Here is a 21,848-nt window from a genome sequence, read left to right on the forward strand (position 1 = left end):
CCCACACTACTCACACCACTAGGGTGCAGAGCCCGCCCCCTCTCCTTCAACACAGGTTAAGACACATAACCATGTGCTTGTCATTCAGGAAATGTAGTTTTACACCATACAGGTGTTATACCTCAATGAATGTTTTTTAAAAAGGAAACATAATAAAACTTCTGATAGTGATGAAGAGAGCCATGGATTGTGATGGACCGTAGCTGATGTTTTTTCCTTTTAATGCTATTTCCTTAAAATACAAAATGAACATAACTTATTTCTTCATAAAAAAGATGAATTAAAACTATTGCCTGGTGGAGGGAGCACCTATAAAGACTTCTAAGAGGTTCTAGAAAACTGGTCCAAGTCCTCTGTGGTTGGGTTTCTACCACATCTGGGTTACTTTATGTATCCAAAGGTAACTCTGCAAACATAGCACATTTTTGTCTTTCTTCAGCATGATCTTCACTAACTAAAAGCCACAACTCTGCCAGATCCCCCTGAATTTCTTTCCAGGGCTGGCCTGTCCCTTTCTTACCAGCTATGAACCCTTTTCTTCTTTCCTTCCTCCCCTTTTCTACAGAATGACAACCACTATTTCTAGACACTTCCTGAATTGGCCACAGGGCCTTTCCACTGCCCAACAAATCAGATATGAGTCAGTATGGTTGGCAAGGAAAGCAGACGCAAAATGGGTTCATTTGACTTTCCTTCTTAAGAGCAAGTGGACTTAAAAAAACAAAAAAGATGAAAAAGCTCAAGTTCCAAATTATGACATACACTTTTGGGGACCGCTTTAGAACCTAACAGAATATCTATAACAGAAAATGGCTTTTGTTAACACTCGATTCAAAATTCTACTGCTCCGTCACTCAGGAGAGTCAACTGTTTGACAAGTATTTATCGAGTCTTTACTCTGTGTTTGGCTGGTTTCAGTGTTCTGTGGAGACACGGGGAAAGCCTCAGCTGAGTAAGAATATATGGCACTGTCCGTGTACATGAGGGTATACACGCCCTGAGTGTGTGTTGGGGGGTAGGAGATGAGGAAGACAGAGCAGGCAGAGGGAATATGCCAGCAGTTCAGTGACACCCTGTCCTCAGTGACTTATTACCCCCTCCCTGTTCACATCACGGTAGAATGTCTGCCCACAGAGATCTCCTGACTTCCCAAGAAGCATTCTGAAAGGCAGTTCTGAATAAAGAGTCTGTTTCTGCCAACCCCACTCCTTTGGCCACCTCCACTGTGGCTCTTTTCCTCAGCATTTTGAAATGTTTCTGTTGCTGTTTATTGTCTATTCATTCCTTTTAAGTTACACAGAACTTCTTCCAAGAATTCAAATCAGATGGTCCCCTAAATTAACTTTATTGAATGGACCAAAATGGCCTTTTATCTGTTAAAATGCACTAGGTTTCCAAAGCAATCATTTATGAGGCTGCTGTAACAACGAGTCCTCCCCTGGGACTAAGTCAGGTATAAAATGGGGGAGAGAGATATAGCCTTCCAAAACACAAGAGAACACACTGGAAAGACTGTAACAGAGGACTCCACCCCACCACACCAGTTCTCTGCTTTCCCTCATGGATCTGCCATAACCAAACTCCCTGATATCCCTTCTCAAAGGTTTGACTGAATTTCCTGGGTTTCCCTGGTGAAGGGAAGAGTGTCTTGGGAATTCCTAATGGCTACTTCTTGAGGTCAAGACATTCTAGAAGTGAGAGCGGGCACCTGCAGACTTACCCAGCTCTGATCCTTCCAGGGACCTGTCTTCCTCCCTAGGGAGCACGGGCACGAGCCCACCACCCTGGCCTTTGCCTTCGTGCTTTCATAAATGGAGTCTAATTTAACCTCATTCCCTCCCTGACCCCAACTCTTGCTTACTTATCGACACAGTCTCTGTCTCCTCTCCTCACTCTATTCTAATTGCTTTAAATCTCAGATCTAACCTGGATCACGGATGACACTCAAGACCAATGCATCGCAGGGCAGCACCTCCAAACAAGTTCTCAAGAAACTGCAGAAAATCTTCCTCCTTTTCAAATTTGCTTTTCTTCAAGCTTAAGCATTAAATATAAAGGAAGACAACTGCTCATTCAATGGTGCTTATGGACTGGCATGGTTTTCTGTTTTCTTCCTTTGCAACTATACTAAACCAATTTTAATGACTGACATTATTTTCCATTCAAATATTCAGCTATATTTAGCACAAAATAAACGTTCTTTTGCAGTTTTTAAAAATTGGAAGTATAACCAACATACAACATTGTATTAGTTTCAGGTATACAAAATATTCACTCGACAACTGTGCAAAATAAACTTTTAAAGGTGAGCTACACAACCTGATCACCTTTAGAAGTCACCTGTCTTGGGAAGACATTGCTGAGTTTAACATAATAACTCTTGGTCTCAGAGCACTGAGTCTGACCACTGTTCCCCACTCCCTCACACCCCTTGATGCGAGAAAGTGCAGGGGACAGGGGACATGTAGCTGAAAGTCCCCGCCCACTACCTGCTGTCCCTGATACACTGGCTCTGTTCCTTGAGCCTCACACTTTCCAAATGCAAAATGAGAATAAAAATACTTACGGCTGAGAGGGCTGTTTTTGAGGACGGGTAAGATTAAAACTCAGTAAAGTCTTCTGTGAATTGCAAGGCATGTTCTGGTGCAGTATTTCCAACCACAATTAGTCCTGCAGACCAACAGCCTTTGCAGGAAGTGTGTTCCTCTGTCCCCTAAGAGTGCCACCCCCCAGGATGGTCACTTTTGTTCTTTTCAAGTCACAGCATCCTACCAGCACCCTGGTCTCAGAGCACTGCATTTCTCTTGTGAAACTCTTACCCCACCTCTGTGTCATTACTGAGGCCAGTAACTAAACATTTATTTCCTTACCCCCTTCTATTAAGGCCACTCTCCTATTTCCTTCAGGTTTCTCTGGTTTCCTGTCTCTGTGGTCCATCCACTCTCTTCCCTTGCCCTGGAAATGCCTCAACCTAAAAGCAATATTCCAGGTCTGCTTCAGGGAGTTCTGTAGACTGGATGAATCAATCAGTGTCCTACAACATGTAAACTCCAAAAGTACTTCACTCTAACCAAGTGCACACTTTCTAGACTTTGTCAGGTTCTAATCTGTTGTCCTTCTTGTGCAAATCAAGGACAGGAACTGTCTCCTTCTCTATGGTTAAATTCTGGGCTGATAAATGTCTTCTAGCTCGGTCTACCCATTTCATTTCTTTTGGCATAACTGCAAACCAAACCACGGAATGGGTGTTAGGAAGTAAGAGGGGATCTCAAGAGTATGCTCCTCATCTTGGCTGGGGAACGATTAGGAAGTTTTGTGTAAAAGGAGCTTGAGGAGAAAGACTTGGGAGTCAGAATGTCAAGCAAGAAGAGTGCTGAGTAGAAGTCGGCAGCCTTGGGCTCTGCCACTAATGCCCAGATGATTCGGGATGATTAGCCTTTTCCCTAAACTCGGTTCTCTTATCCATAGTGCTTGGAGGGGAGATTAGCTGCTCCTTGGTCCAATACCCCCTCCTAACTTTAAAGTTCCAGGATTCTGGGTCAGAGACCTTTTCCCATTGTCTTGGTTTTCTCCTGACCTTGCCCAACATCCTCCATTCCCCTGCCAAGGCTCCTTCTCAGCTGGTCAGGAATTCAACACAATCAACATTTACAGAGGATCCATGATGTACAAAGCACTGTGAGGAACATAAAAATAGATGTGACCATGCCACCTCCAAAGAGAAGCTAAAAAAGATGAGCAGAAAGGTGCAGAAGTAACAGAAGTCACAACTATGAAGCAGAAAGTGATGGTTAGAGGAAACCAGCTGACATGAGCACAGAGGGGAAGCTAGTTCCCATGTGACAGGGGGACCCAATGGGGCCACAGCGGGTGGAAAGAAGACACCACAGTGAAACTGGAGAGAAGCAGCTCTGCTCCTCATTGCCCTCTGCCTTGCTGTGCCCACCTTCAGTTCCTCAGGAAAGTGCTTCTCTCCGGGTAACTTCCCCACATCTGGCACGGCTGTCAGCAACAGAAATTCCTGTTTCGCACTGTATGCTAGAAGACAGAGAGGTTAAAGCATATTCTTATGGAGGAACAGACACACACATCAGCGAGACAGAACAGAGGCCCCACAAAGAGGCCCCCACAAATATGCCAACTGACATTGGACACAGGTACAAAATCAGTTCGGTGGAGGAGAGGCCTTTCAACAAACGATGCTCCGGCAACTGGACATCTATAGACCAAAAAAATGAACCTTTCCCTGAACCTCACACTTTACTCGAGAATGAATGCAAAATGCATCAGCAATTAAATGTAATAAAACTTTGAAGAAAACATAGGAGAAAATCTTTGGAAAACCTGATAAACTGACTCTCACCAAAAAAACTTTTGCTCTGCAAAACCCCTATGAAGGGGATGGAAAGACAAGCTACATACTGGGGGCAGATATTTGCAGATCAAATATCTGATGATGGACTAGTATCTGGAATATGTAAAGAATTCTCAAAACTCTGCAGACAAAAAAAAAATCCAATTAGAAAATGGGTAAGACATGAACTGGCATTTTACTGAAGAGGATCTACAAATGGCAAATAAACACATGAAGAGCTACTCAAGGTCATTAGCCAGCAGGCAAATACAAATGAAAACCACGATGAGATACCACTACAGACCTATCAAAATGGCTAACATAAAAAATAGTGAAAACTCCAAATGATAATGAGGCCACAGAGACACTGACTAATTTATATGGCTGGTGGGAATGTAAAATGGCATAGGAACTCTAGAAAATAGTTTGGCAGTTTCTTTAGAAACTAAGCACGGTGCTTGGGTAACTCAGTTGGTTGAGCATCCAACTCTTAATTTCGGCTCAGGTCACGATTTCATGGTTGTGGGATCAAGCCCCAAGTCAGACTCCGCACTGGGCATGGAGCCTGCTTAATACTCTCTCTCTCCCTTTGCCCCTCCCTACCCCTAAAACAAAAAACAAAACAAAACAAAACAAAAAAAAAAAAAGAGAGAGAGAGAGAGAGAGAGAGAAAGAAAAACAAAAAACCTAGGCATTTAACTACCATGTGACCTAGCAATCGCATTCGTGGGCATTTATCCCAGAGAAATGAAGATTTATATCCACACAAAAACCTATATACAAATGTTTATAGAAACTTCATTTGTAAAGCCCCAAAATGGAAAAAAAAAACCCAGATGTCCTTCAACAGGTATATGGATAACAAACGGTGGTGCATCCATACCATGGAATATAACTCATCAATAAAAAGGAACAAAGTATTGATACACCCAATTAAAGTTGGATGAATCTCCAGAAAATTATGTTGAATAAAAAAAAGCTAAAACCAAAAGGTCACATACTGTACATAACATTCTTAAATTATGGAGAATAGATTAGTGGTTTTCAAGGGGGGTGGTGGCCAGGGATGGGAGACAGGGAGAGGGAGGGAGGTGTAGCTATAAAATGGCAACCCAGGCATCCTTGTGGTGATGGCGATGTTATGCATCTTGACTGTATCACTGTCAACATTGTGACTGTAACTCTGCACTGTAGTTCTGGAATGTCACCACTGGGGTAAACTGAGTAAAGGGTACACAGAACTCTGCATTCTTACAACTGCATATGACTCTACAGTGATCTCAAAATTAAAGGGTAATTAGAAAAAAACCAAGTTAGCAGTCAAGTCAGTATTTACACATTAGTTTAAAAATTCATGGAAAGTGAGATTAGACCAGACGAATCTTACAAAATGCTAGTCCAGAGTAATAATTTACAAAAAAAACTGATTTGGGGGAAACCTTTGAGTAGAATTTGAAGATAATTTTCAGATCTTTACAATCAAAGAAACATTTGCTTCCAAAATTTTGCAAAGTCTAGGGGCACTGGGTGGCTCAGTCAATTAAGTGTCCAACCCTTGGTAACAGCCCAGGTCGTGATCTCGTGGTCATGAGATCAAGCCTCCAAGTCAGGTTCTGCACTGAGTGTGGAGCCTGCTTGGGATTCTCTCTATTCCTCTCTCTGCCTCTCCCCTGTTCATGCAAGCATGTTCTTTCTCTCTAAGTAAACATTAAAAAAAATTTTGCAAAGCCTAAAAACATAATTAGAGAGAAAAAGTAGATACCAAAAAAGTACCAAAATCAGCATAACACAGCATCAACAAAGGGACATTTATTTCACTTTTAAAAAATAATCAAAACCTACTCCTCTTGGGTCATTAATAGCAACATGTGCACACTGGACTACAGCTCCCACCTGCACTGGCCTGGCTGTTACACCTCCTCCAAGCCCCTGGCAAGCACTGCTACTGGTATGCACCATGGGGTGACATCCTCCTTGCCCAGGGAGGGCAAAAACATCTTACAAGTACCTGACAAAAATAATAATCCCTTCTCCCCATCTGTTACACGCCTTTGAGTTATCGGACTCCAATAAAAACCTCTTTGCCACATACCTTTAGGAACGCTACTAAAATCTTTTTTCTTGTCTACATGTGATTTAAAACGCAATCCTAACCAAAGCTGTGTGCAGGAGCTCGTCTGTACCTGCAGTAAGGTCAAAGAGCCCTGTCTATGTGCCTTCAGCCCCCAAAGCTCCTGAATGCACTCCAAGGACTCCAAGAGACCAGACTCTACCCATCCTCCTCTTTTGCAACCTGTCATCTTTGGGCACTGACACGCTGACAAGAAAATTCACATTCTATGCCTATCTGGTCACTTCGAGTTCTGACAGTGTCTTCTAAGACTAGCACCGCAATGCTTAGTTCTGCCACAGGTTGAATGGATTTTGCAGAATCCCAAGCTTCCTTAATAACATTTCAGATGGGACAATGCATCCTGAATTCTAAACAGCTGACTTGCCAATGAATCTCTGAAGCAACCTGTTCCACACACTTGGAAGCATACAGAACAAGCTTTGGCAACTGCGGAACATCTTGCCTTCCAATACCACAAACACCAGTCAGTCATCCACCAATTTTTATCATTTTTATGATTTTAAACTTCTTGATATTTGCTTCAAATAAAACTGATAGCACAGTTTACATTTGGATTTGTTTTATTTCTGTTGCTCTGTCAACAACCATTTGTTTTCACAGATGCTATTATCCCCACTAAGATCAAGGGACAGTCTCCTTCTCCACCCTGACCGTTAGGAACAAGCCTCTAGCTCCAGAATCAAGGATTCTGATCCTGTAGGTAAGGCCAAGTGTTCTCATAAAGCATCAGATCACTTTTGTTACAGGCATCATTATATTTACAATATTTTATAAAATGTCTTTAAACATGCCAAGTGATGTACCCTGTTGTTCTTCTAGAAGTGATCACATCCACTCATCTCCCTGACCACACTGTGCATCAGCCACCCAGCGTCAGTCACCTGTCCATCACACGCAGGCAGAAGGCACGCAAAGATGTTCAGGTCACGGACCCTGCCCTTAAGCGACTAACAGTCAAGGTGAAGGGCTGAGTGGAGGCAAAAAATTGGAAGAGGAAGTCAAATTGAAGTGAGAAGAAAAATCAGTGTCTACACACACACACCAGATTCACAAAGATGTCGTTTTTTTGTTTCAAGTCTCACTGTACCATGCCATCAAATTCCCGTCACTGAATGGGATTTATTTCTTGTGGTATGGTCCAGTTAGAACACCTGAACTTAGATCAGTATGACGCTGAAATTTTTTAACCAAGGATGAGTCATTTCCACAAATATTTCCATGGCTTCCTTGCTGAGCTGAAGAAAGACCATAAAACTATTTTTTTGAAAAGGTAAGTGAGACTTTAAACAGTGTTTCAAGACAAATCCACCCTTCCTATCAGTTTAAGTGGCAGGGAAATCATTAATAACAGGAGAGTAAAAAGAAAACACACTCGTCCCCTGGCAGATTCTGGAACAGAGCCCCATTTCCCAGAGGTCAGAGCCAGAAGGAACAGCCCCACAAACACCAGAGTTACAATTGGCTCCCTGAACGCTGACACCAAGGATGTGCCATCTGCTTTACAGAAAATAGAACCTCATCATATAGGAGAGCACTGTGTTGTCAGATATTTCTTTGTGATGATACTTCACATTGTGCTTTTGGTTCAAAAGCCACAACACTGTGAACATGAGTGAAACAAATTCCAGCACATGAGAAAATCCCTTTCGGTCACACGTTCACAAACCTCATTCAGTTTCCTATACAGCCGCAAGATCCACCAGGGGGTTTAAATGCCTCCCCAGACAAATGCTCTGTCTGTACCCATGGAACCCTAGAGTGGCAGGAGATGCCCTTGCCGACAGCCTCCAAGAGGCTGTGTATTCGACTTCTCGTGGGTGCTCCATCCCTGCCCAATCACCCAGACTGGAAGACACCCAGCATGGGAGCTCCTTTCCTTCATTCAGAAAGCCGGTGAACATCTGTCTTCGTGACCCCACCCAGGCATTTAGGGACAATCAGGTAAGGTTCTGTGTGCTCAAGAAAGGCTGGGTTATGTTTGGGGCCTGAAAACAAAGGTTCTCACTTTATGTTCCCTGCACACTGTGGGGCTGACACTGTCCTCCCAGGCAGTCCGCCAGGCTTCCCGGGGGAAGGGGGAGGGGCAGTGGGGCCAAGTGTGCACTGCCTCTAAGGTCCCCACCAGAAGTGGTCAGCACCCCTGCGCCCCCATTCACTAACCACAGCAACCACACCAAACATCCAAGGGTGCAAAAAATACTTGGTGAATAGCACCAAACAGATTTTTCCTTCAGGTTTAAAATCCTCAAGCCTTTCATCCTTCCCTCTAGGTTTCACCTTCTATCCCTTCGACTATTTGCTCCACTTCACAAAACCCTCTAGAGCTTCTACAATTTTCTGAAAGCATTCAGCATGAAACCTGTCACATCCTAGTGGAATGAGACCTCGCTTATCAGATACCACTGAGGAATGACATGTCCTTCAGAGGCTATTCTACCAGAGAATATTACAACTCGAGGCACACAACTTACTTATTTTTTGTGTCTCATAAAATATATTACCTATACTCCTACTTTTTGAAACAAAATAAACCATAAACAATTTAACCTCCTGACTTGCCTTTGAAAGTGCCTTCTAACTTACTAGGTGACATTTAAGGGGATCAGGAGTAAAATGTGTAGTTGTGGACCCGTTTTCACAGTGATCTCACATCCTCAGCATCTGCCTCTCTTTCCACATTTGCAGTTCTCCCCTGGGTCACACTCTTAGAGACTCTAACTGACTTGGTCTCTGGTTGGGCCAGCAGAGAAAGGTTTACAAAGTCCCACAGATGGTTCTAATGTGCCACAGGATGAGAACCACTCCTCTGATGCTGAAGGAGGGCTCTCCATCACAGGTACATTTAACTATACCGGAGCAGCTGGAGAAACATCCAAATGGTCAAGCTGAGATCATTGTCTCAGATTCCAATGACGCCCCAAGATTCAGCACCTGCTGTTCTGACAGAGGCCCCTGGTATGGACCATGATTATCTGTGATTATCCACAATGCACTGTGATGCTCTTGGCCGCCTCAGATATCTGCAGTTAACACAGCCTTCCCGAGGCTGTGAAAACCTCTCAGGTTCTCACGAGAGGTCCTGGAAGGTGCAGGTGGCACCTGTAATGATGACAGCCTGTCAGGCCCGAGCATGAAGGAGCTGAGTTACTGAGTGCAAACACTGGAGCTGAGAACCACCTCTTAGGGTCAATTTCAGGGCCATCCTCTTAGGCCTGCACATCTGCCTCCAGCCTTGTTCCCCTACAGACAGAGTGAGAGAGCGAGAGCAAGTGAGAGAGCGAGAGCAAGTGAGAGAGCGAGAGCAAGTGAGTGAGAATGGGGGGGGCAGGGGGCACTGGGCAGCCCTCAGCATAGCCGGGAGCTCTGTGGGCTGGAGCAGGGCCCTGTAAGCTGCTGGCCACACAGATGGCACAGTTCATGCAGCCACCAGGAGTAAGTGGGGAAAACAGCTGGAACGGATACTTTCCTGATCTCCCTTTCCTAAGGGCTGCTGTCTGCAGGATAATGTGTAAAGGGCTATGCAAAGTGAAGATGTTGTATACACCCATGTGCACAAGCATCCTCCCCATTAGGCAGATGTTGTCAGGCCACCCTGAATCTGCTCATGAGTCTTTTCAACATCTCCCGTTTGTCTTGCCTCACTTTGCCATGGAAGGAGTCACCTTGGGGTTCAAGATGACCATCAGTGCACCTCCTTACATACACCCAGCAACCTCACAGATCACAGAGAGAGCCTCACTGTACTCAGGTCAATCTTGGTGCCGTCAGAGTATGTCCAATTTGTAGAAAAAAAAAACCACTGATGACCAGGTAAGCAAAGGTCAAGGGCATAAACTAAAATATGCTCTTCTGAGGCTGGATTTGGTGCACTTAATGTCTTCATCTGAACACCTACGTCAAGTAAGGGGAATCAAAAAGTCCTCAAAGGCTACCCAGTACAGGGGCACCTGGGTGGCTCAGTCAGTTAAAGCGTCCAACTTCAACTCAGATCATGATCCTACAGTTTATGAGTTAAGCCCCTCATAGGGCTCGTTGCTATCTGCACAGAGCCTGCTTCGGATCCTCTGTACCCCCCACCCCTTCCCCTCCCCAGCTCTCTCTCTCAAAAATAAATAAAGATTAAAAGAAAAAAAAAAAGACTACCCAACACATATTTAAATCACCTTCCTTCTAGTACACTGAAGGTGACTTTCAAACACATGGCTACCAGCACACAGCACCAACTAGAACACAGAGATGCTGGTCAGTCATGGTAGCATCTCATGACAACACGAAGCAGGGGGAAGTCCCAAGCCTGGAGCCTACCAGATGCTCTGGAGAATGGTATTGCTGGGAAGAGGTCACCAAGGAAGCCCAAAGACAAAGTATGCTCCACCTGCCCCAGGGGAGATACAGGGGAAGAGACTTTCGTCCATTTCCACCTCCTCTCCTGCACTTCTGTAACATGAAGGAATTGGATGCTGTGACCTCCAAGGTCACCTCTGGCATTAAAGTTCTTTTGATTCTGTGACAAAGGTCATCTGTGCATGTACCCAGGAACAATACCACAGCATTGTGTGGATTAGCCGAAATCTATCCCACAAGGAAGCATACCTACCATCGGGGTCTTTAAAGGTCAACGTGATAAATTTGCTAGCAACCATGAACATGAAAATCACCCAAAAGCATGCGGCCAACAGAAGCCACTGGTGGTGCATGTTGTCAAATGTCAGCCATTCAGTAATTCTTCCTGGAAAACAAAAGTGAAATGCACCTGGCACTTATAAATAAATTAAACAAAAGGTAATAAAAAGAACAGGTGATTTTAGTTAGTAGCATCAATACAAATATTTGAAAATCTTTTTCTATTGATACAAGGGTATTTTGACTTGGTATTTAACTTAATTTTACTCTTAATAATATGAACTTATCGATTTGATAATTCAAAAAAATGTAAAACACTCTAATGGAAACGAGCCATTTCTGTTTGTTTTTGGAATACATGATAAGCTTTTGCAGATTTGCCTCTTGATTCCTTTCTGGCCCAAGCTAACATCAGAACATGTTCCTGGTGCCCAGTGACAGCCGAGGCCTGGAAGTAGGTGGGCAGAAGGAGGTCTGCCAAGGGCCAGACCTTTGCTGTAGTAATCTGCAGAGGGCAGAAGCCATAGTAAGGCACTTACAAGCAGGCCTTGTGTAAAATCCAGACATGCTGACAAGATAAACATAGCCACACCTACAGAATCTCCAAAACAGTAAAAATGAACACTGGAGCTTCTCTCTCTCTCCATTCACTTGCCTGCAAGAGTCTGCGCAGAACCTTGGGGGTGGGTGTTTTTCATGCTATCACTGCCTGAGGAGTGATGCAGGGCATGTCAATCCTTAGCAGGTCACAGAAGTCACACTCTGCTGCAGGGAACACATAAAGAACAGGGAAGTCAGTCAATTCTTGGCAAGAGAGACAAAAAAAGGGTGTTTCACTTCACCTTTAACACAGTGCTTCTTCAGGCCAAACCAAACCACTTAAAGAAACCATGGTGGGCTGGGTTGGTTTTCACTAGCTGACTGAGGCCATCAGGGTGAACAGGTCCTCTCAACAAGGTGCTGATGACATACGATTTCAGAGAGCTTCTGAATGCCAGCTGGGACAGAGCTCAGTGAGGACCCAGGTAATCAACTCTCCTGCTTATCTCAACACTTACCTCCCAGAATTTCACTGGAACCAGGCATCTGAAACCTGAATTCCCCCTACCAAGTGGTTATCCAGCCTATACTTGAATACATCCTGCAATGGGGAACTGACCATCTGCCATGCAGCCCATGTCTTTACAGGGTGGCTCAGGAGCTACCCTCTGTCAACCTCAGGTGCTCATCACACATTAGACCCAGTCAGTGTGTTTCCTGAGGTCTTCAAATAGGGTCGCTGGATTAAATAAATAAAAATAGAGAACAATCAGTTATATCTGAATTTCAGATGAGGAATACAGCAGTCTCCCCTTATCCATGGGGGATACTTTCCAAGGCCCCCCAGTGGATGCCTGAAACCACAGATAGTACTGAACCCTTGATAGTCTATGGTTCCTCCTACACATATATACCTATAGGAAGCTTTAATTTATAAATTAGGCACAGTAAGAGATTAACAACAATACCTAATAATAAAGTGGAAGAATTATAACAATACAGTAGAACAAAAGTATGTGAATGTGGACTCTCTCTCAAAGTATCTTACTGTGCTGTATTCACACTTCTTGGGATGATGTGAGATGATAAAATGCCTAGGAGAGGAGAAGAAGTGAGGTGAATGATGTAGGCACAGTGACATAACGGTAGGCAACTAACTGACTTTCTGAACATTTGTCAGAAGGAGGATCATCTGCTTTCAGAGTGCAGTTGACCGTGGGTAGCTGAAACCACGGAAGGTGAAACTGCAGATAAGGGGACACTACTGTGAATAATGTTTTAGTAGAAATATGTCCCAAATATTATATGGGATGTTCTTAAACTTCGAGAAGCTATTTGTTGCCTCTCTGAGTTTTGAATTTCACTGGCAGTCCTGTGTTTTATTTGGCTACACTACCCAACATGGGGCATGCCAACTCCTCTCTAATCATCTAAAGCCAGCTGGCCTGCCTTGGTTGAATCTTCCTTTCTCCTTTAGTCCTTCTCTTCTGAGGCAGCATGGTACAAAGCAGAGAGCCCTAGGTGGCTCCACCACTCATCCAGCTCTGTGACTCAGCAAGTCACTTAACCTCCCTGAGCCTTGACTTCCCACCTCTGAGACAGGGTCCTCCTCCTTCCAGAGTGGTCATGAGGATTAACAGGCCCTCTATAAACATAAATTGACCCTCTGTGACTTTCCAATTCGATCTGCAAACAGCCTTCTTGGTGGCCAGAAATGAAAGTAACAACATGGTCTGCCTCAAGGAGACAGGAAAAGAAAGGTGAGATTCTCATTCCAGAGGACTTGAGCTCCTAATCCTTCTCTTCCGGGAACAAGTGAGGCACAGACTGTGCCCAGCAGCACAGGGCACTGCAGTCCTGAGTCCATTGATCTTGTCCCTCCAAGACAGTGATGCTCGGAGGGGTCCATCCCCATGGGTCACAGTGGGAGCACTCCAGAATGGCAGAGAGGCAGAGGAGCCAGTGTGGGCTGGGGAGGGAGTAAAAAGAAAGGAGACAAGTACCAGAGAGGAGGTAAGCAACCAGAACAGAGAGGCATTTGCTCCCTTACACCAGTTTTCATGAAGTCTTGGAGGCTGAGGAATAGGACCCGGGGCTGAGTGGCCTGGGGCTTGCAACCCATGTTTTGCTAAGAGAAGTGCTATGGACAAGTGAATACAGAGGAGAGGAACCACCGGGGCCTCCTCCCTCATACACATGCTTGCTCTGCAGAGCAGGGGAACCTCCTGGCACTGCCCACTCGTGGTGTCCTACTCTGATCAGAGCTATACTTTTGGCCCCTGAGCACCCTCCCCAGCCATCAAGCCAGCACTTGGGAGGTTTTTATGGCTTAAGAATTCAGTCTTTCTAATGGGAACTAACCTTCTGAAGGGATCTAATTTGAGTCGGCCCACTGAGCTCACCTCTATATAAAAGTAGGGAGATAATGAATAAACAGACTTACATGAAAATGAAGGGTCATATTACCTGCTCTCCAGGAAGCCAAGTGGCTCAGATTTCTACATCTGGGCTACCTGAATAGTGAGACCTGCATTATCCTGATGCTGTGCCTGCCTTCCTAAGTCCTGGATTTTAATTTCAAGCCAGGAGTGCTTTACTCTTTCACCCAGGCCTAGGGTTGGTGGGGGTAGGGGATAGGTCTATTCTCTTCTCCCAGAGTCTACCCAAGTTTCTTATCTGTCAGGATAAAACCACCACTGTATTCCTGCCAGTGTGTTGTGAGACCCCTCTGAGACAGAGCGTGCCAACAGACCTCCTCTACAACTTACATCGGCCAATGTCTTCTTCCAGATGGCAATTTTACTTCAAACCCGCTCAACTCCAAAAGTGACTTCAACTAGACTCCTACTGAATGAGACATAGAGTGCCCTCTCCTACCCAAAGCCTGGCTGCTGCATCAGGTCAGGAGAAGGGAAGTTTTAAGGTCCCCACCTCCTTCTCATCCCCGTCAGGATGAAATGGCAGGGATAGCCCAAGACACTTGGGGACTCTGATTGGGGGCTGCAGATATGGAGAGTTTAAACCATAAACCATAACCTCTGCATAAGTGGTGCATAAACCATAGCCTCTGCATAAGAGTGCATAAACCATAGCCTCTGCCAAAAAATGTACTCTTGAGGTGTATAAAACCACAGGCCCTCACCGATGTGTTGAGTAGAGCTGCCCAGACCAGGCTGAAGCCTGCCAATGACCCTCTGCCCTGCTGCAGGCCTCCCTGGAGGCCACAGAGCCTGAGGGTAGTCACTGTGAAAGGGAGCGCTCTCTACTGGCCACTGGGATTCTATAAATGTGAAATAAGCAGGGCCTGCTCCCCTCCCAGTGCACAGCAGAGGAAAAGGCAGCTCTCCCTCACCCCCCACCCTGTTGGAACCCCCCAAAAGCCTCTCTCCATCATCCTGCCTTGTTTCATTTCCCTCATTGCACCCACTATAGCCTGAACGTTTCAGTCATTCACTATGTGCCCCCATAGTGGAATGTAAGCGCCCCTAAGTACACCAAGGACTAGAATAGTGCCGGGCGCTCAGGAAGTCAACCACCATTATTTGCTGAATGACTACATCCACCTAGAAACTTACCAGGAAAACTCTGGGGAGCTGAAAGGTACTTTTGAAGGCACCTTGCCCAACCCTTTATCTGAGAGTTTCCAAACTCTTTAAAGGATTGAGGCCCCCAATTTCAACCTCAAAATATTTCTCCAATATCCACATGAGAGTAGTTATATATTTAATATCTATTACCTGAGTCTAGACAACAATTAAAAGCTACTAGGACTTCAGTATTACTTGCAAATAAAATCACATTTTATAAATCACAGCATTACATGCATTTGAACAGACATACAACTTAAACATACTGACCAGGGGGGATTAATAAATGTCCCTGAAGTCCAAATTTTTTTTTTTAATTTTAAATAAAACTCTGTGCTGAAGGGCAAGCCAATAACACAGATTCAAAATGTCAATTTATATGTAAACAGAAAGGGCAAGTTGCACAGCTGAATGTGTGACCCTATCTGTAAAAAAATTACGTATATGAAGGTATGTGATTATATACACATATAAACACATATATACATGTAACGTATACAATACAATCTTGAGAGGATGAGAGCAGTTATTTTTTGCTTTGTACATCTATACATTAAAGAAAAACTTCTGCAGCAAGCATGTATCCATTTTATAATAAAAGCTGACAAAATACAAATAATGCCACTCACATACATGCACCCTGGTGTTTTTATTTATTTTTTCTACCTGACTTCTACTAACTGCAGTTTTCTTACCACTTGGCAATGGATGGTAAACACTTTTCCAGCCAGGAGAAAATGTGGTTAAGTGACAGATTCAACATGTGTCTGAATATTTAGTAAATATATCTGTCTTCACTAGTTTTCGTTTAGCTTTTAAAAATAATTTAATATTTAAAACATAAAGTACAAAGAATAAAATAACAAAAACAGATTCTGGGCTCTAATAGTTTTGCTGTACTTACTTGAGTGTTTGTAAAGGAAAGAAAGTGTTACAAATAAGGCTGGAGGCCCCCTATGCCCCTGCCTGGCTCTAATCACGCTGTACCCCAGACCTACTCCTCCAGACCTACTCCTCCATCGGGGTGTTACACTTTGTAAGACTCAACTCCTCTGACAGAAGCAGCAGCAGGGGTTAGGGAGGGTGGTCTTCCCTGCACAGAGAAAGGCAGGGCCTCCTGCAGAAGATGGGAAGGCTTGTTCACCCAGGGCCTGCAAGGAAACACTACATTACATGCAGATGCTTTCTAGGGAGGCTCCCGCTGCGGGAGAAAGCCTGAGGTGGAGAGATGCACTATTTTTAAGCACTTACCTTTTTCATCATCTACAGTGAGGCAGTTCACAAATCACACATAGACTTAAGAGAAAAAGCTGTCATGGCAAAAATTTAGATAAACCAGGACTTGTTCTCCAAGTCATGTGCTATGTGCACCAACCAGAACCAGTAAGACTAAAGCCTGTTCCCTCTCAAAATACCCTTCCCCTCAGGGCTGGTATCTCTACAGTTTACAACATATAAGACACAAACAGGAGTAGATGTATATCTGCATATAGTTTTAAGGACACAATAACCTAAAAAATACTTATTTGCCAAATTCATCATGAAAACGTATATTCATCCATCCAAAAAAATAAATGCCAGGGATACAACAATGAGTCCCAAACCAAACACATATACACAGTTTATGTCCTTATGGAGCCTATAGTCTAACGGAGACACCCACATGCATCAAAGAGTCTATCCCCTAAGTGGTATGAGATAGAAAGACATGATGCTGTGAGAGGAAAATACAACGGGACAGAACCTAGGCAGAGATGAGAGATAGCAGTTTCGTAAGGCGGTAAAGGCACAGGTTCCAGACCAGGTGACCAGCAAGGAATAGCGGCCCGGGGGTACACAGGAGTAAGCCAGGGGCCCCTGAGTAACCAAAGGAAGCCCCTGTGGCTGGAGTTTCCAGAGCACGGTTAGAGACGATCAAAAGCAGATATGGTCACACAACAGTGTATCTTAAAACAGCAGTTATGGAATTTAGTTTCACCTTGCGAGCAATGCAAAGCCACTGAAGAGAGCTCTCCATGAGAAGAAAGGTAGTAGTGTCATGATCTGATTTAAATTTTGAAGCTGTTTCTCAGGCACAGAGTCAAAAATGTAAAGCACCATCTACCTGGCCATTCCGCAGGCTCAACATCATTTCCGTAAGTGGAGCAGGAGTGTTCTAACCCAGCTAAGCGGTTCACATCACCACCTAGACCTACCGTCCTAGACCACCACCACCACCACCACCATCATCATTGTCATCGTTGTCAAGGTCTCTAAAAACTAGCTTACCATCATCATAGTTGAGGTCTCTAAAAACTAGCACACAACTAGTAAGATCCACAGTATCTGACGGGTTGGATTTTTAGAAATCCTACAGACTAGGGGTTCCAGTTAGCCATAGCATGTTTCTGCTTTGAGACTACATGCATTCTCAATCTAGGTATCTACCTAATGGTGTTTGGCTTTATGTTTAGGGCAGTGTTCCAGCCCTGGCTGTACTTTAGTATCACCTGGGGGGCTTTTAAATAATATAGCAATGTCTTGGGCCCCAAGAACACTAGAGCCCAAACAACACAAATCTCTGGAGATGGATCCAGGGCTTGTTTTGTAAGCTCCGCACAGGATTCTAATGAGGAGCCAGGGCTGAGAACTGCTGGTCCAAGCCCCCAGCCCTCCTCAACTTCTAATGCCCACATGAATCCCTGGGGATCTTATTAAAATGCAGATTCTAGGCATTCTGACATAATAGCCATCCTCCCACCACTTCTTTCCATTATAAGAATGAAAACTAGTAGCAAAAGATTATCTGTCAACTAGCATCTATTGATGCTCTGAATTACATGTACCCTGAAAAAACAGCTTAACAAGGTTTAATTAGAATCATAGACCTCTATCACTGTTCCCATTTGTTCTTCTTTTCCAGCCCTCCTGCCTAGAGGTAACTAGCCTCTGTAGAATTTGGGTTTGGTCTGACCTTGGAAAAATTACAGTAATTCACCCCATTTGTTTAAAGAAAAAAGAAAGGGATTCCAAATTCCCTTAGGCCCAACTCCTCCAAGCCCACGCCACTACCTGCACTGCTTCCCCTGAATATACAAATTCTCCATGGGGTTTACCTCCTGTCCAACGATGACGCCCCCAAGACTCACTATTTCTGTGTGCAGAGACTGGGGCTTAAAACGAACAGTCTTTCCTCCATGGCTCTGCCAAGGGCCACGGCTCTCCCTGCAGTCCGGTGACAAATGGCCTTTAAAAAGCCTGACATTTTCTGTAATTAACTCTCCTTTGTTCAAGGAGCCAAGACAACTCCCAAGTTGCCTCTTGCAGCTAATGGTGGCAAATCTGAGCGTGCCCCAGGCCCCCTGTGGTCATGGTGTGCTGCCCCGAACAGGCCCCTGGGCCCCCAGGAGTCAGCATACCCATCTTCAGAGCTTTCTTATTTCCAGTCATTAAATGAGAGTTTCACTTCAAGATTCAGGTTCTGAAACCTAGCCAGAGGGCTGGACTCGGAAAACCCACAAGTCAGAACTAGTGGATAAGGTGGTTTCCCCTCTTATGTGGAAAGCAGGGTGAGCTAAGCAAGAACACAGCTGAACCTACCAGAAATCCCAGTCTTTTTTTTCACCCCCTCTCTCTAAACTAAAAGTGCAAATTGTACATGTTTGTAATGACTAACAATGGGTTTGGTTCTATTGCCATCTTCTGGTGCAAATTCTCTCTCCCCTGCATTTGCAAAAAGATGCTTGTAAATCCATTTGGTCAGCTGCCAATAATATTCCTGCCAGTGGCTTTTCCCTGTGTTTGAGCTGCCATCCAAAAACACAAAACCTTTCTGGGTTTGTGCTGAAGAGCTTGACTCCCACCTGCCTTGTTCTACTTTTTCTATGCATGCTTGCTTATTGAAGGTTCTGAAAAAGTCCTATGGTAAATAAGCCCATTTAACTCTGTTTACAATAGCTTTTTTCCCAAATCTCATTTATTCATTCAGCAATATTGACAAAGTGCCCACTTTGAGCCAGGAGCTGTTCTAGGCCTCGGGAATATGACAACATATACTCCCTGCTCTCATGGTGCTTCTACAGAGGCAGATAGGCCATAAACAAATAGAGCTATTAATATATATAATCACATCAAGTGCTAAGTGCCACGATTGAGAGAAGGGTAAGGGGAATGTTGAGAAGAGATGGAATAGAGTGAGGGAAATCATGTAGCACCTGAGCCAACAGCTTGGTCGGTGTCCCAGTGTCCCCAAAGCAGCAAGGAGACAGTGTCCCTCATGCTGAGTGAGCTAAAGGGCTAGGAAGTGGCCCAGATAAAGCATCCTGTCAAGGGTCCTTTACTGAGCTGGCAACTCCTGAGTCCCCACCCCCACCACATACATACCCCAGGGAAAGGATCACGAGTCCGGTGTTCAGTTTTTAAAACAGTAATTCAAAACATAACCAGGCACTAAGGGAAACTTCAACAAAAAAAGCCTGGTAATGCACAAGGAACTGGGAGCCTTTGGGGGATTGATAGGAAGAAGGGAGATTAGGTAGCTGAGGGCTGGAGCAACTGGGGACATTCAACAATCAACTATTCCGTATCTTTGTATTTGGACCTAAAATGTCATTACCTAATCAATAAAATCACTAAAAATGACAAGGTAGTAAGATAAAATATTGTGTATGAATTTATAATATATATAAAGTGCCATGACAGTCACTGTGACTTCTAAATTCATAGGGCTTCTCTCAATCTAAGTTCAGAAATTTCCTTTGTCTACTGGGCCATTAATCATTACTAAAATTTACAGTCTCAGAACGACTGATCAGCCTTAGTTACCAGGATGAAAACATACCCCTTACTCTGTCCAGTTGAAGAAAGTGTCTGAGATTAAGACAGATTCTCATGAATAACAATAACAAACAGCAAACGGCTGCCTGGGGCTATCTACACTTCAGGCACTGCTCTCAGCCAGTACCAAACTCACTTAATCCCAGGCTGAAGAGGTTGCTTCTATTATTATATTTCAGGAAACATTTCTAAGTAGAAGTGTACATACTCCTACTTAAGGCTTTTAAATTTCCCAAAATTTCCATACAAGCAAGAAAAGAGGCAGTAAGAATACTAAATGACAGGAATCTCAAATAACTAGTGAGATCACATTCTCCTTCACGCACCTTCTGAAGCCTGGGGTCCACATTTCCTTGAAGTATTTGCTCTGCCTGAGGTTCTTGGTTCCTCCTGTCACCGTATAGGATAATTAAAAAAAAAAAACAAACAATAAGCACCATTAAAAATGATAAGATCTTATGTAACACAACTTGGTTTATATTTTGGAAACAGTCAACCACTTTGATTATTCAAGTACAGTTTGCACAACAGGTTTCTTACAGAGGTGGGTTGTATATGGAATTTTTGACAAATGAATAAATATTCTAAATGTACCAAAAGAAGTACCTGTTTAAAAAACTCATGTAAATTCATACAAAAAATGAAATAAGTTCTGTTGCAAAAAATAATTAAATCCTGTTATATCTATTTTATGTCTGACATAAAGAATGTCATAAAGAATTCTTTGGGTAAAGAATTCCTGTAGACGATGATGGGATGGTGAAATCTTCCAATGCAAGATGTTCTCTGGGTTTTGTATTTCTTTAGGCTTTAACATCCTGGCAATTTCTAGCCAAATGACACATCATGAATGAGTAACTGGAAACAAGCCAAACGCGTGGAATTAGAGATTACAGATTTAATAGAGTTGGCTGACAAAATAAACATACAACTCATTTAACACATAATACAGCCCCAACTGCCTGGGATGCATGTAGCACAGTCTAGCTGTGTTTCCTTTTACTCTTAAGAGTTCAATGTTAAAATTAAAAGCAATTTCACGTTATGCAGATGGAAAGATGAAGCTTTACGTACTCACATCCAGATTCTTCCAGACCTATATCAGAAGAAAAAAGACTCTTCATTCCTGCAATCTCAAAGGTCCTGAATTCACCTCTCCCCCATTTCTATTTCTAGCTTTCTCCCACCCTTTTATTGTACAACCTCAAGCATTTGAAAAATGATCTGAATATAACTGCAAATTGCCTGGGATATTTCCTGATTCTTTTCTTTCTTTGTTCAGTTTTGCAAGCACTCTGGTTTTCACTTTGGGTAAGGAAAGAATTTTCCTCTCAGGTATTTCTTTGAGATTCTATTCTTTCAGGGTCAAGAGCAAAGATGGAAATTCCAATTTTGAGCCAAGATGGGCTCAAAATGGGAGGGGGGGAGGTTAGTTTCTCTTTGTGTCTTTTCTATTTAACCCAGTCACTGAAAATTTCAAAGTGAATAAGTAGGTACTGGAGATCAGCAAGCCCGAGCTAAATTGAGCTGTCTAATTTTAAGAATGTCTGAGACATTTCTCACTCTGGCAGTTAAAACTGACCAATACCCAACTCTTTATGGCCCAAAGCCCCAGCCTCTGGGTGCTTCAGACAAAAAAACTCTTTATGACAGTCCTCCCGCTTAGCTAACCAGACAGAACCTGGCTGCACTGCCTTCTATTCATTCACTGACCGGCCCTTTCCTGCCTTTAGAGACTTGGAAAACAAAAACGACAGCTTTTGGAAAACCTGGTTCATCTCCCTAGCCAGAAGTG

At 43.7% G+C, this 21,848-nt stretch overlaps 1 protein-coding gene across 4 annotated transcripts in view; it reads right to left on the minus strand.

The window, feature by feature from the left end:
* Window positions 1-21,166, minus strand: part of CHST10 (carbohydrate sulfotransferase 10) — a 29,232-nt gene extending 8,066 nt beyond the window's left edge. Inside the window, exons 1-5 of one of the 4 annotated variants that reach the window (XM_040454031.1) lie at window positions 21,128-21,166; window positions 20,380-20,443; window positions 11,767-11,876; window positions 11,086-11,217; window positions 3,947-4,038 (exon numbers count right to left, since the gene is read on the minus strand). In XM_040454031.1, the coding sequence (XP_040309965.1) occupies window positions 3,947-4,038; window positions 11,086-11,217; window positions 11,767-11,809 (267 nt within the window). In that variant the 5' untranslated portion in view covers window positions 11,810-11,876; window positions 20,380-20,443; window positions 21,128-21,166. Of the gene's footprint in view, window positions 1-3,547; window positions 3,677-3,946; window positions 4,039-11,085; window positions 11,218-11,766; window positions 11,877-14,094; window positions 14,155-20,379; window positions 20,444-21,127 lie in introns of those variants that run through there. The other 3 variants (XM_040454032.1, XM_040454033.1, XM_040454036.1) reach the window with 3 other exon arrangements.
* Between the last annotated feature and the right edge of the window lie 682 nt (window positions 21,167-21,848).

Source organism: Herpailurus yagouaroundi, unplaced genomic scaffold (assembly GCF_014898765.1).
Source record: "Herpailurus yagouaroundi ecotype Mexico unplaced genomic scaffold, PumYag 210, whole genome shotgun sequence".
Classification (NCBI taxonomy): Eukaryota; Metazoa; Chordata; class Mammalia; order Carnivora; family Felidae; genus Herpailurus; species Herpailurus yagouaroundi.